Below are 14,192 nucleotides of genomic sequence, written 5' to 3'. Positions count from 1 at the left end.
TTAACACCCAAACTCTAAATCATAAAAGGCTAACAATAACAATTCAAATTGGAAATTAAACAAAAAGTAGGAGAGAAACTTTACTAATATTAAAGAACCCATTGGATATAGGTTGATACAATTTTAAAGAGGAGGAGACCTACTACTTCTAAGCTCTCAAGTTCAAATATAAAGTTATAGCTTACATGGGTGGGTAATAGAAAAACATGATTTTTGATGTGTGTGGGTGCCTCTAGAGATGAAATCTTACGGTTGTGATAGGCTAATTTCAACAAAAAGGGGTGGACTATTTTTAATTAACTTGGGTTTAACTTATAAAATTAATATTAAATTTTTTTCACCTCCAAATTTAGCACTAGGCTAGAGCCCACTCTAGCCCATGCCTAGATCCGTCCTTGTTTACAGCCAACCTCTACAACTTGGGAACCTCCTCAAGCAATCGAGCCTTGGTCCTCCGAATCTCAGCATTCAGCGCAACAACATATGCCGTATTTTTCTCTTTCGAAGCAATTTCCGCTTTCTGCAAAGAAAAAGAACTTCGGTTTTAGTTCAGCACACCTTCCATGCAATATCAGAAATATACATGCATTAGTACCAAAAAACCGATGCTTTACCTTTAGTTACAGGGTAGCAGGTGTGGTGTGGACTGAGAAAGGAAGGTTTTTGGGTCTGACTAGTTTTTGATAGTATACTCACAGTAGTTCAAGCCCAGCATAAAGACAAATCATCAGGAGTGCCATGTCAGCAGACTGAGGATGATTCTAGTAACTACGACTGTGGTTAATTTGGTCAATATTGTTAGAATTGATTTTAGTTAAGCTTTGATTAGCTGTCATCACAGCTGTGTAATCGGTTAGGTTGTTAGAGGTGTGAACACGCCTTCTCCAATAATATATTCCCAAAATGTAATTTTATCAATTAATGAGAATCAGATTTCACAATTTCATCATGGTATCTAGAGCCTTTGTCTAACGACTTTTCTCTGCTGATTCTCGGCCTTTCTTACTTTTTCTCAGCCTTTCTCTTCTTCCAAACACTACTCTTCTTCTTCGTTTTTGCCATGGATGCTCCCCCTTCTCCCCTTTCTCCTACCTCCGAAACTTCATCTCCTATTCCTCTGAATTCTCTTTCCTCCATTACCATTCCTAACATCGCAAGTATGGTTCCTGTAAAGCTGAAACGTGAGAATTTTCTTCTCTGGAAGAGTCTTTTTCTTCCTATTCTTCGTCGATTTCGTCTTCTTGATCTTGTTGATGGTTCGCCGTGTCCTCCTCGCTTCTGTGTTTCTGCAGCTGGTGTTCAATCCATCAATCCTGCCTATGAGATCTGGTGCGATCGTGATCAGAGCTTGATGATATGGATCAACTCTACATTATCTGATGATCTTCTTCCCCTCATTGTTGGTACTAAGACTTCATATGCTCTCTGGCAAACTCTGGAGAAACGATTCTCTGGCTCCTCTCGTACGCATATTCATCAATTGCGCTCTCGTATTCAGAATCTTCAAAAAGGAGATCGATCCATGGCACTTTATCTTCAAGTTATCAAAGAGATTTCTGATGGTCTCGCTGCTGCAGCTTCTCCGGTTTCTGATTCTGATCTTATTGCCTATGTTCTTGCTGGTTTGCCTGATGAGTATGAATCTTTGATTACTTCTGTTGAAACCGGTTTCTTTTGAGGAACTCCATGGTTTATTGCTTAGCAAGGAATCAGCCTTTCAGAAACGCAAGCTTCGCTCATCTACTTCCTCCTCTGGTGAGCCATTTCATGCTTATTCTGCTCAGACTGCTGCTCGATCCTTCTCTTCTGGTCGTGGTCGCGGTCGTGGCCGTAACTTTTCTTCTTCGCATTCGAGTAGCATGAATTCTGGTCATAGTGTGCCCTATAGTCATGGCATGCCGTCTGGCTTTCAGAATTCGCATGGTCGTGGTTTGCTTCCTACACCACGTCCCTCTGGCGGTTCCTTCACTAGTGGATCCTCTTCTTCTGTGCATCATCGCATTGTTTGTCAAATCTGTGACAAACCAGGGCATTCTGCTCTCATGTGTCGTCAACGCATGAATCATGCTTACACTGGTGTCTCGGTTCCTCACCGTTTCAATGGCATGTATGCTTCTTCGGCTGGTCCTTCCTCCTCTACAGTATGGCTTGCTGATAGTGGTGCTAGCAGTCATGTTACCTCTGATCTACAACACCTTCATCACCTTACTCTCTATGATGGTTCTGATTCTCTCTTTGTTGGTGATGGTCAAGGTTTATCCATCACTCACACTGGCTCTGCCTACTTTCATACTCCTTCTTCTACATTTGCCTTGCATGATGTGTTGCATGTTCCTCAAATTGCCCATAATCTACTATCTGTCTACCGATTTGTTAAGGATAATAAATGTTCTCTCACGTTTGATGAATTTGGCTTTTGTGTTAAGGAACTTCAATCGGGGAAGATGCTCTTCCAAGGCCCCTGTGATAATGGTTTATATCCATTTCATTGCTTTGACTCTGCTTCTCCTAGATCTGGTATTGCCTCGCCATCCTCTTCGGCGGCTTCTGTTGTCTCTTTACATGTTCCTTCTACTCACAGCTCTCATGCTTTTGTGGCATGCAAGGCTCCACTTACTGTTTGGCATGCAAGGCTTGGTCATCCACACCTACCTTTACTGAAGACTATTATTTCTTCACATAATTTGCGAGTATGTGGTGTTTCTAGTTCCTTTTTCTGTAATGATTGTGCTGTGGGCAAATCTTCCCGATTGCCTTTTACTTCATCTCACTGTACTTCTTCTGTTCCATTGGAAATAATACACTCGGATGTTTGGGGTCCTTCTCCCACGTTATCTTGTTCTGGTTATCGCTATTATGTTATTTTTTTGGATGACTTTACTTGCTATTGTTGGTTGTATCCCCTGCGGTATAAATCAGAAGTTTCTGAAGTCTTCAAGGTATTTCAAACTAAAGTTGAGAATTTGGTTCAGCATAAGATTCGTATTTTGAGATCTGATTCTGGTGGAGAGTATCTTAGCGCCCATTTTCAGTCTTATCTTAACTCTATTGGCATCACACATCAATTATCCTGTCCCCACACACCACAGCAGAATGGTGTTTCTGAGCGAAAACATCGGCATATTGTTGACTTGGGCCGCACATTGCTTCATGCAGCTTCTGTTCCTCACAAGTATTGGGTTGATGCTTTTCTTACTGCTGTGTATTTGATAAACCGCCTCCCTTCGGTTCACAACTCCAGTTCTCCTTGGCATCTTTTATTTCATAAGTCTCCCACTTATGATTCTCTCAAAACCTTTGGCTGTGCTTGTTTCCCATGGTTACAGCCTTATGCCTCTACAAAACTTCATCCCAAGAGTCGACAATGTGTGTTTCTTGGCTATAGTCTTAATCACCATGGCTATCGATGCTTGGATATTACCACAGACAGATTGTTCATTTCTCGCCATGTCATCTTTCATGAAACAACCTTCCCCTTTGCCTCTACATTTTCCGCTGCTCCAATGTTCTCCCCCTCTTCATCCTTGGTTTCTTTTCCTTTACCATTGCCTCCTCCTCCTCCTCCTCCTCCTCCTTCTCTATCTCCCACACATACCACAAATACCCCAGCTCCCACAATTTCCACAGCTCCCACAAATACCACCGCTCCCACCAATATCATGAACACCACAGCTCCCGCAAATACCACTGCTCCCACCAATGTCATGAATACCGTAGCTCCCATAACTACTACCGATACCTCTTCCCTTGATCAACCTTCTATTAATACACATCCAATGGTCACTCGCAGCAAAGCTGGTATTCACAAACCTAAGGCGTTGACTGCTACCAACCATCCTCTTCCCTCTGCTCTTGATCATTTGGCATGCATTCCCTCTACTCCTTCCACTTATAAACAGGCTGCTAAATATTCTCAGTGGCAAGAAGCTATGCACAGTGAATTTGATGCTCTGCAACAGACACATACCTGGTCTTTGGTTCCCCCACATCCTCAGCAAAATTTGGTAGGATGTAAGTGGGTATATCGCATTAAGCATAAAGCTGATGGCTCGATTGACAGATTTAAAGCCCGTTTAGTTGCCAAAGGTTTCCACCAACAAGAGGGTTTGGACTACCATGAAACATTTAGTCCAGTAGCTAAACCTGTCACAATTCGCTTGTTTCTTGCTTTGGCAACTCAATATGATTGGTTTCTTCACCAACTTGATGCTAGTAATGCTTTCCTTCATGGCACGCTCTCTGAGGATGTTTTCATGGTTCAACCTCCTGGCTTTATTAACTCTTCCAAACCTGATTATGTGTGTAAACGTCATCGTTCTCTTTATGGCCTCAAACAGGCTCCACGAGCCTGGTATGAAGAGTTGTATCAAGCGCTGATTTCCTTGGGTTTTACTTCCTCTGCCTCTGATACTTCCCTGTTCATCAGTCATACTTCTGCTCTCACTTTGGTGCTTGTGTACATTGATGATATCCTGGTTACTGGTACTTCTTCTGTCGTCTGTCAGCAGGTTATTCATCAACTCAGTTCTCTATTTCCTGTCAAGGATCTTGGCCCCCTTCATTATTTTCTTGGCCTTGAGGTTAGGCGCTCTTCGGATGGTCTGTTTTTGTCTCAGACCAAGTATGCTTATGAGCTTCTTCAGAAAACAGATTTTTTGGGTGCAAAAGCTTGCTCTACGCCTACTAGTTCTACCAAGCTTCTGTCTACAGGTCGTGTGCTTCCTGATCCTACCTATTATCGCTCTACCGTGGGTGCTTTACAATACTTGACTTGGTCTCGACCAGATCTTTCTTTTGCTGTTAATCAAGTCTGCCAACACATGCATGCTCCTATGGATTCTCATTTTGCTGCTGTGAAACGTATTCTGCGGTATCTAAAAGGGACTTTGGAGTTTGGTATTCATTTTTCCAAAGGATCGACAGCTTTGGTTGCCTACTCTGACGCCGACTGGGCCGGTTGTCCTCTTGATCGTCGCTCTACCAGTGGCAATTGTGTTTTTCTTGGGTCAAACTTGATTTCTTGGTATGCTAAGAAGCAACCAACTGTGTCTCGCAGCTCCACGGAGGCTGAGTACCGTAGCCTTGCTCAATCTGCTGCAGAGTTAGTTTACATCTTGAAGCTCTTTTGTGATATTGGTTTATATCTTTCCTCTCCTCCAGTTCTCTGGTGTGATAACCAATCTGCTCTTCGTTTGGCTTCAAATCCTGTGTTTCATGCTCGTACTAAGCATGTCGAGGTCGACTATCACTTTGTCCGTGAGTTGGTTCTTCACTCCCAACTCCGCATTGGTTATGTCTGTTCTGCTGCTCAAAAGGCTGACATTTTTACCAAGTCTCTTCCATCTGCTCGTTTTGTCTTTCTTCGTGACAAGCTGTTTGTTCGCCAGGCTCCTATCAGCTTGAGGGGGACTGATAGTATACTCACAGTAGTTCAAGCCCAGCATAAAGACAAATCATCAGGAGTGCCATGTCAGCAGACTGAGGATGATTCTAGTAACTACGACTGTGGTTAATTTGGTCAATATTGTTAGAATTGATTTTAGTTAAGCTTTGATTAGCTGTCATCACAGCTGTGTAATCGGTTAGGTTGTTAGAGGTGTGAACACGCCTTCTCCAATAATATATACCCAGAATGTAATTTTATCAATTAATGAGAATCAGATTTCACAATTTCATCAGTTTTTACACTCCGGTTACTCGCGATTTCAATTTCTGAAGCAGAAAATGGTGCCAGTAAAGTGGAGGAAGAAAATATAAGTAACATGGTGGTGATGGGTTCTGAAATTGTGGAAACTGCCAGCTTCGTGGGTTTTGAACCCGTGGATTTTTTCTCCACGTTCTTCAGCTCTTCTTCTTGTCTAGGAGTCAAGCACAGCATGACTATATTTTTCTTTTTCTTTTTCTTTTTTTATAAATAAGTGGTGTTTTACTATTTCACCCTCTTTAAATTAAAATTGTGTGCTTTTAATTCTTTCTTTGACAAAGGGCATATTTGGAGTTTTTGAATGTTTCACAATTCTCTACTTTTTACTTTATATATATAGATAGATAATACATTAAACATAACTCCATTTTTTTTTATTGAAAAGAATTAAATTTCATTAACCGGAAGCACTAGTTACAATAAGGTCATCAAGAATGCAATTCATTAGCCACGCAAGGCCTTTTTCTAACCAGAAATAAGGACCTTATTCGTGTAAAGCAAAACGGGCAATAACATGAGGCACTTTATTACACTCCCTAGGTCGAAATTGGACTTTCTTAATGGAAAACCGCATAAGCAAGTCTCTCACATCATCCACCATGTTGCCGACAGAAGCCCAATTAGTTTCCCTTGAATTAATCATCATAACCGCCTCCGAAGAATCAGTTTCAATGAGGAGAGGGAAAAAACCCACTTCTATAGCAAATAAAACTCCACTATAGATTGCTTGCAATTCTGTAGCTAGAATGGAAACCTCGCGAGGGCTATGCAAAGCTAGGGCCCCATAAAAACTCCAGAATCGTTACGAACAACTGCACCTATACTACAAATATTCACAAATTTTCAACTACAAATACCTCTAAGAGCAAAATAAACATAAAACTAAGTAAGTTGGATTGGATTGGATTCTCATGAGCAAATTTGTCATATGTTCTAATCATGTTAATTTTCAACATTATGGATCCAATCCATCAAATCATCAAAACCAATTGAAATTGAATTGGATCAATCAGTTTGGACGAATTGGATTGAATTTTGTACACCCCTAGGTCGGGCTAATGTTGGGGATATAAAACCTACTTTTGTATGTATGCTTCTTCTCTTCTCTTTTTGTTGCACAGTAGGCTCCACCATCTGGTCGAATCATGTTAATTTTCAACATTATGGATCCAATCCATCAAATCATCAAAACCAATTAAAATTGAATTGGATCAGTCAGTTTGGATGAATTGGATTGAATTTTGTACACCCCTAGGTCGGGCTAATGTTGGGGATATAAAACCTACTTTTGTATATATGCTTCTTCTCTTCTCTTTTTGTTGCACAGTAGGCTCCACAAAAACTAACACATTAGGTCCGGCTAATGTTTTACTTTTCTTTGTCCAAAAAAAAAAAAAAAAGTTTTACTTTTTCTCTTTTCCCTTTTATTTTCGAAGCACATGGAAGCACGTGCATTATGCAGAGGTAAAACGCCATCGTCTTCACCTCACAACCACTTTCAAACCCATTCAAAATTTGAAATTACAAAAAAGCGAACCGTTCCCGTGAAACAAGCGACGCGGTTAATTCCGAAGCAGTTAAAAGAAAAAAAAGGCTGTGCAACTGCAACAACACAGCCAATACCAGCAGGTAAAAAAGCATTGACCTCCCCGTGTAAACTAACCGCGGTTAAAATCCCCTTCCCGCTCCAATTCCCCTCGTCCCCAATTATAAAAACCCCAACCCAGCAAAAAACCAGACCCACATTGCCTTGTCTTCCACCTTTGGCGTCTTAATAAACGCCAGGTCTCTTTTTCTCAGTCTCTCTGTTACTTCCATTTTCACCTCCTCTTCTTAGTTTTCTAGGGTTTTCTTTCTCTTAGCGAAAATGAGGGAGTGCATCTCCATTCACATCGGTCAGGCTGGTATTCAGGTCGGCAATGCTTGCTGGGAGCTTTACTGTCTCGAGCATGGAATCCATGTACGTATCTCTTCTTTTTCTCTCATTTCTTGTGCGATTTATTTGGGATTCTGCTAGATCCTGTGCCTTATCTTTCTTCAACTTGCCTCATTCTGGCTAGATTTCTTCATTTTTCTTCAATTTACGCTGGATCTAGGGTTTCTAGGCTTCTCTATGGCTCTTTGGTGTGGATTTACGAAATGAATGCCTAATTTTACTTGATCCTGTTCGATTATTTGTAATTTGTGGACCGGATCTGCAATTTCTCTTGGTTTATATGATAGACAATCATAAGCGTTGCTTGTTCCCTTTTATTTTGACTAGATCTGTTAGGTTCTGTTTAAATATGTTGCATGTCTAGGCAATGTATTAGATCTAGTAATTTATATTGAATTAGTGCTTTTCTTTTTGTTTAAATTATGTTTGTTATTTTATTTTAGACGTGGATTTGCTTGATTTTTATTTTTATAAAGCTTTATGAGACATGAGAATTTATTTGGACTGTTTGGATTCTGAAATGCTTGTTTACATCAGATAAAATTGTTCAATGTGAGTAGTTTTGAATCAGCTATAATCTTTTACTGTGTATGTAGCTTTTAGCTTTAAGTATTAGAATTGTTGTGCATTTTATAATCACTATTAAGAACATGGTCTGGTGATCCAGTTTTGATGGATGTCATTTGGTTTGTAATCCTGATATGATGTTCTAAATTTAATGTCTTCCACAGCCTGATGGCCAGATGCCAAGTGATAAGACCATTGGGGGAGGTGATGATGCTTTCAACACCTTCTTCAGTGAGACTGGTGCTGGGAAGCATGTTCCTCGTGCTGTTTTTGTAGATTTGGAGCCCACTGTTATTGATGAAGTCAGGACTGGGACATACCGCCAACTCTTCCACCCTGAACAGCTCATCAGCGGCAAGGAAGATGCAGCCAATAACTTTGCTCGTGGCCACTATACCAGTAACTTTTTAACCCCTTTTGTTGTGATTTGTGATCTGTAATTTTCTTTCCAGGTTAAGTAGCAAAGCAGCTTACATGTCTTTGTTTTTATCAGTTGGGAAAGAGATTGTTGATCTGTGCCTGGACCGCATCCGAAAGCTTGCTGACAACTGCACTGGCCTCCAAGGGTTCCTGGTTTTCAATGCTGTGGGTGGAGGCACTGGTTCAGGTCTTGGCTCCCTTCTACTGGAACGTCTGTCAGTGGACTATGGCAAGAAGTCCAAGCTCGGGTTCACTGTCTATCCCTCTCCACAGGTTTCAACCTCTGTTGTTGAGCCCTACAACAGTGTCCTCTCGACCCACTCCCTCTTGGAACACACTGATGTTGCTGTGCTGCTGGATAACGAGGCTATTTATGACATATGCAGGCGCTCCCTTGACATTGAGCGTCCTACCTATACCAACCTTAACCGCTTGGTTTCTCAGGTATTGTTCATATTTTACTTTTGGTAATTCACCACTTTTTGTTTCTCTCTCGTTGAAGGGTCATGTATACTAATTTTCTTCTGGTTTGTGTTCTAGGTGATATCGTCCCTGACTGCATCCCTGAGGTTCGATGGTGCCTTGAATGTGGATGTGACAGAGTTCCAGACTAATCTTGTGCCATACCCCAGGATCCATTTCATGCTTTCATCCTATGCTCCTGTTATCTCAGCTGAGAAGGCCTATCACGAGCAGCTTTCAGTTGCAGAGATCACCAACAGCGCATTCGAGCCTTCATCCATGATGGCTAAGTGCGATCCACGCCATGGGAAATACATGGCCTGCTGTCTGATGTACAGAGGGGATGTGGTGCCCAAGGATGTCAATGCAGCTGTGGCCACCATCAAGACCAAGCGCACTATCCAATTCGTCGACTGGTGCCCAACTGGATTTAAATGCGGTATTAACTACCAGCCTCCAACTGTTGTTCCAGGTGGTGATCTTGCCAAGGTTCAGAGGGCAGTGTGCATGATCTCAAACTCCACCAGCGTGGCTGAAGTGTTCTCGCGCATTGACCACAAGTTCGACCTCATGTATGCCAAGAGGGCATTTGTTCACTGGTACGTGGGCGAGGGCATGGAGGAAGGTGAGTTTTCTGAAGCCCGTGAGGATCTTGCTGCGTTGGAGAAGGACTATGAGGAGGTCGGTGCCGAGGCTGACGAGGGCGAAGACGGTGATGAGGGAGACGACTACTGAGACAATTTAAATGATATATGTGGGGTATCATTTTGCTTTCAAAAGCATGTAGTAACATTGATCTGGTTTTCTTTGTTCCTGAACTAAAGACTTCTCAATCGTATGAATGTTGTTTAACAAGAGATTTGATTGAAGCCAGAAGAATTCCAAAACCTAATCAATTTACCTATGCATTTGTTTATTGTTATTGTTTTCTTTTGAGTGCACACGTGCAGGTACATAATCAGAGGAGACATTGGAAAAAGGTGGTATTTGACCAGAGCAGGATTTTAGAGGGGGTGGTCTTCCATGCACTAAAATTATACTTTCCTATTATTTGGACTCACAATTCTCTGTTTGAAAACTATTTTTGAAGGATCAATTGCGGGATATTTCATTATTAACTCGTTAATTTATTGTACCCCTTTATGTGTTTTGGCGGGAGATTCTTTCAGCGTTTTATTTTTTTCTCTATGGGTACTCTTGGGAAATTGAATATCGTAAATCAAATACTCATTGAAAATGACGAGCTCTGTTATTCCTTCTTGGAACGACGACATTTTCTGTAACTTGCCACTTTCTCATTCCATAATTTCTGAATTTTTTAAGAAGGAAATTAAGCCAATGACAGTACAGGGAAGTCTCAAAACTGCGGCTCTCTGTTCTCCTGCTGGTTTCCAATGCTGCTCAAATGTTTTTTATCTTTTTTAATTAATTTTTTGTGCAGAGCATAATTATTGTATTAATTTGGGGCTTAAAAAAAAAAAAAAGTTGGTCCAAGATACAGTAGGACAGGTCTGGAACCAGAACAAGTAGCAGAAAAAGGCTGTGAAAAATTCCTCCACACAATATTCTCTCTCTGGGGTTTGAAGACATTCGGGCACTTTTTATTTGCCTTTCTTGCATATATTTTAGCTGCTGTAGGGAAGTTTCTGACTTCTGAGAATCTCAAAGACAAAGAGTGTCCTTTAAATGTAAAAACAAATAAAGAAAGACTGTTTCTTTGAAGGCCATGGAGAAGAAGAAGGACCACAAAGTTGCTTGCGCCACCGGTCAAGAACCAGAGGCAAATGACAGTTTGGTATGAAACCCTCTTCATCGTTCTCATTTTCAGTCCTAGCTTTTGTCAAAACCCTTTCTATTTTGGGTTCAATCCAAACTTTTTATACTGTCAACTCTTTCTTTTCACTTTTGGGGTTTTCTCTAACTTTGTAGAGTTCATTTGCCCTAAGTAAGAATAACACCGAAAATTGTTGTCTTCTGTCAGGGTTTAAGGTGTAGGTTATCTACTGGTTATCTACTGCAATTGACAGTAACCCATATAGAATTATTTATGTGGAGCAGCTTTCTTTTTCTTCTGTTTTTTGTTAATTTGTAATTGACCTTGTTTAGTAGCTTCCATTGTCTAAGAGTTCTTGAGAGATTTGAGCTATTTTCTTAACTTTTTGGATGATCAAATGTGCTGTATGATGTTATGCTTTGAGATACCAAGGCTATTAACTTAGAAGAACAAGAATTACACTATCTTAAATTCATTTTCTACAACTTAACATGGTGAATCTGTTTATGAACAGAGCAAGGAGGACCAAAGCCAGCCCAATGTGACACTTTTTACAGAGAGTACAAAAACTGATAGTCCTTCAAACGGCAATGCACCGTCCCTAAATCACCAATACCCATCAACTCTTCAATGGCCGTACACGCCTCAGCATGGAGTGGAACAATCCCCTTTCATGCCTAGACCCTTTATTGCAACTCAAGCACCGTTGCCTGGAGTTATAAACCAATGGCCACAATTTCCACATCTACAACAGAATGCCTCTAACCATCAGGTCCCACAAGGCCAGCCACCAAGCAATTATTCCCAATCAGCTGCTCCCTTATGGCTACCCCAGCGAGCTGGTTACACGTTGCCTGGATTGAATGCAGCGGCAACTTTTCCATCATTCGTTGCGTTTGGAGGTACTGATACTAGTTGGCAAACTCCTGCAGCTGTTGGAGGTGGAACTTCAACAACAAATCAAGCTCAAGTTCCTAATTTCTGTTACCCTGTTGGGTACCCATATCCGGGCTTTCCAGGTATACGCAAAACTTTTGTTATTCTGTTTTATGCATTGTAACATACTTCTTTTGGACGTTATGATCTTATCTTGCTTAACTGATTGATCTGGAACATAATAATCTTCAATGTGGGATTGGATAAATAATCAAGCCATTCTTGACTACTAGTTGAAGGTGGTGACAGCTTTAGTAACTATGCAATACACATGACAAAATTTTCTTAATGCATAATTCCAGTTTGCTTACACAGTTTCCAGTTTGATATTTAAAGATATCAAACCACCACTTAAAATTTGAGTCATACAACGGTTGAGCTTTCCTGTTCACAGGTCCTTGTGATCCATCTTGGTGGGGTCAGGCTCAGGCACAACAACCTCTATGCACATATGCTTTTCCAGGAGGCTACTTTCCTTCACCACCTGCATTACCGCCTAGTTGCACCACACCCCTTGGACAATCCTTTCAAAAAGGAATTATCAGGCCACCAACTAAACTTTCTCAGAAGCACCAGCAACTTTGGGATGCTCAAGTACAAATCTTTTTCTTTTTTCCTTAAACCTGTTTAATATGATTTCGTGATCTAGTCAATATGATTATAAACGGAGTTTTTTTTTCTTTCTTTCTGGTTTTGAGGTTATAGTCTGCAGAAAATGTCCAGCTATGGAATGTAATTAATCACTTGCAATCAGAAATAATGGATTACAAAAATCACTTGGTGAGGCTTGAAGCAGAAGTGTCTTCTCTGAAAAAGGCAGCGGAAGTGCCTTCTCTGAAACCAGCAGCAGAAGAGCCCACTGCTCAAGTTAGTGGGGCCGTTTTATCTGGACAACCATCAAAAAGAGGGAGACCAAAGAGGTCAGTTGCTTCAGTTGATGCATTACCTTCTCCTGGTGAGTCTCATCGCCGAACTCGAGGTAGAAAACCTGCAGCGTGCAAGGTCCATCAGTTTGAGACGAAACCACATGTATTTGAGAAGGTTATCCTCAGCAAGGTAGAAGATAAAGAAAAAGTATATCACTCCACAGCTGCTGCAGAGCAGGGCAACAATATCTCAAACGTTGTCACACATTCTGGTGGCAGCTTGGTGGAGGTTAACGGAAGCAATTCAATGATGCCTGAAGTCCACTATCAATTTCAGCAGGACCTTCCCAATGTCCAAATATATGGAATTGGGCATACTGCCTCTTCAGAAATGAAAGGTAATGATGACAAGGGTAACTACTTAAGAACTAACAACTCCGTCACTTCTCAGCAAACTAATGGGACAAGCACCAAAACCAATTTGGCCCTTCATATGGGTGCCATTGGTACTGCAAGTATTGGGTGGCCTTCTAGCATTTCCTCAGAACCGGATAGAAACGAGGTAAATATAGGCTCTCAGGGTTTCTACAACAGTGGTAGTGTTATCAGAAGAGGAGGAAAGATCATTCCTGGATGGAGCTTCGTAAGTGAAGAGGATGCTTCTGAAAAGCTTGAAGATGCTGTATTAGGATCAGGAAAGGACGACAATGATGAAAATATGGGAGATGATTCCAGCTCAGAAGGAGAAGAAATTGCTCGAACAAAAGATGAGAGTGCCCACAACATGGATGGTAGTAGAGAAGGAACCAGCCCTAACTGGTCATAGAGTCCTTACTTTCACTAGTCTGCATTAAGACTTTGTTATGATTGACTTTTGATGTAGAGGACGATGATGAAAAATTCTGCTCAACAGGGCTTGCTTTCTAAGCAGAGAAATGTTAGGCCAAATTTTGTAGCTAGGGGAGCAGGATGATTTAATCATGGAAAATCTATAAAACTAGAGATTGAAGTCTCTCGAAGTATATGTATATGTGGAACTCTATCTAATTCAGGCATTCAGTTCTGTTATGAAACTCCCTGTTGTCTTTCTTCATCAATTCTCTATGACAGGCTATTCTTTATTACAGAAATGCAATACATGATGAATTATATGTGATAAAGAATGAATTAGAACATGCATTATTGTCCCTGACAAGATTTGCTTGGTTAAAGCAGGGAGAGACAATCATTACTTGGCCTGATGCTGGGTTTTAAAGAAACTGTGGATTGTGCACAGTGCACGTCATGGCTAATAAGCCTTTGTTTTGCATATATTGATACAGAAGTCTTCTTTTTTTTTTTTTTTTTGTGGGTAAAAATACAGAAGTCTTCTTTTGATGTGTATATATTATACATAGAATAAGAGATAGTTGATATTGCCGCACGATACGACAAATGCAAATACGTCGTATGTACGTGTTAAGGTCCAGCAGTCTAGAAGGTATTCATAACAAATATATTTAGCATAAAATCTGGCCGCGGTTTGAA

The 14,192-nt window shown here is 40.9% G+C and overlaps 2 protein-coding genes and 1 non-coding gene across 3 annotated transcripts; all 3 read left to right on the top strand.

Moving 5' to 3' along the window:
- Positions 1-1,583: 1,583 nt before the first annotated feature.
- LOC148293622 (small nucleolar RNA Z247) lies at positions 1,584-1,710 on the top strand. Its single transcript, XR_015836916.1, has one exon. It is a non-coding gene; the product is annotated as a small nucleolar RNA Z247 (small nucleolar RNA).
- Positions 1,711-7,428: 5,718 nt separating this feature from the next.
- Positions 7,429-9,958, top strand: LOC110755890 (tubulin alpha chain). The gene is made up of 4 exons (XM_021957194.2): positions 7,429-7,664; positions 8,372-8,606; positions 8,701-9,071; positions 9,168-9,958. Exons 1-4 carry the CDS (start codon positions 7,572-7,574, stop codon positions 9,822-9,824), a joined length of 1,356 nt encoding a protein of 451 aa, XP_021812886.1. The 5' UTR covers positions 7,429-7,571; the 3' UTR covers positions 9,825-9,958.
- A 144-nt stretch (positions 9,959-10,102) lies between these two features.
- Positions 10,103-13,758, top strand: LOC110755889 (uncharacterized). Its single transcript, XM_021957193.2, has 4 exons — positions 10,103-10,884; positions 11,378-11,882; positions 12,194-12,393; positions 12,505-13,758. Exons 1-4 carry the CDS (start codon positions 10,816-10,818, stop codon positions 13,489-13,491), a joined length of 1,761 nt encoding a protein of 586 aa, XP_021812885.2. The 5' UTR covers positions 10,103-10,815; the 3' UTR covers positions 13,492-13,758.
- Positions 13,759-14,192: the final 434 nt, after the last annotated feature.

The sequence above is a fragment of the Prunus avium genome, chromosome 6, assembly GCF_965620075.1.
Source record: "Prunus avium chromosome 6, drPruAviu1.hap1.1, whole genome shotgun sequence".
In the NCBI taxonomy this organism is placed as follows: Eukaryota; Viridiplantae; Streptophyta; class Magnoliopsida; order Rosales; family Rosaceae; genus Prunus; species Prunus avium.
This window is presented reverse-complemented; position numbering and strand designations above follow the sequence as displayed.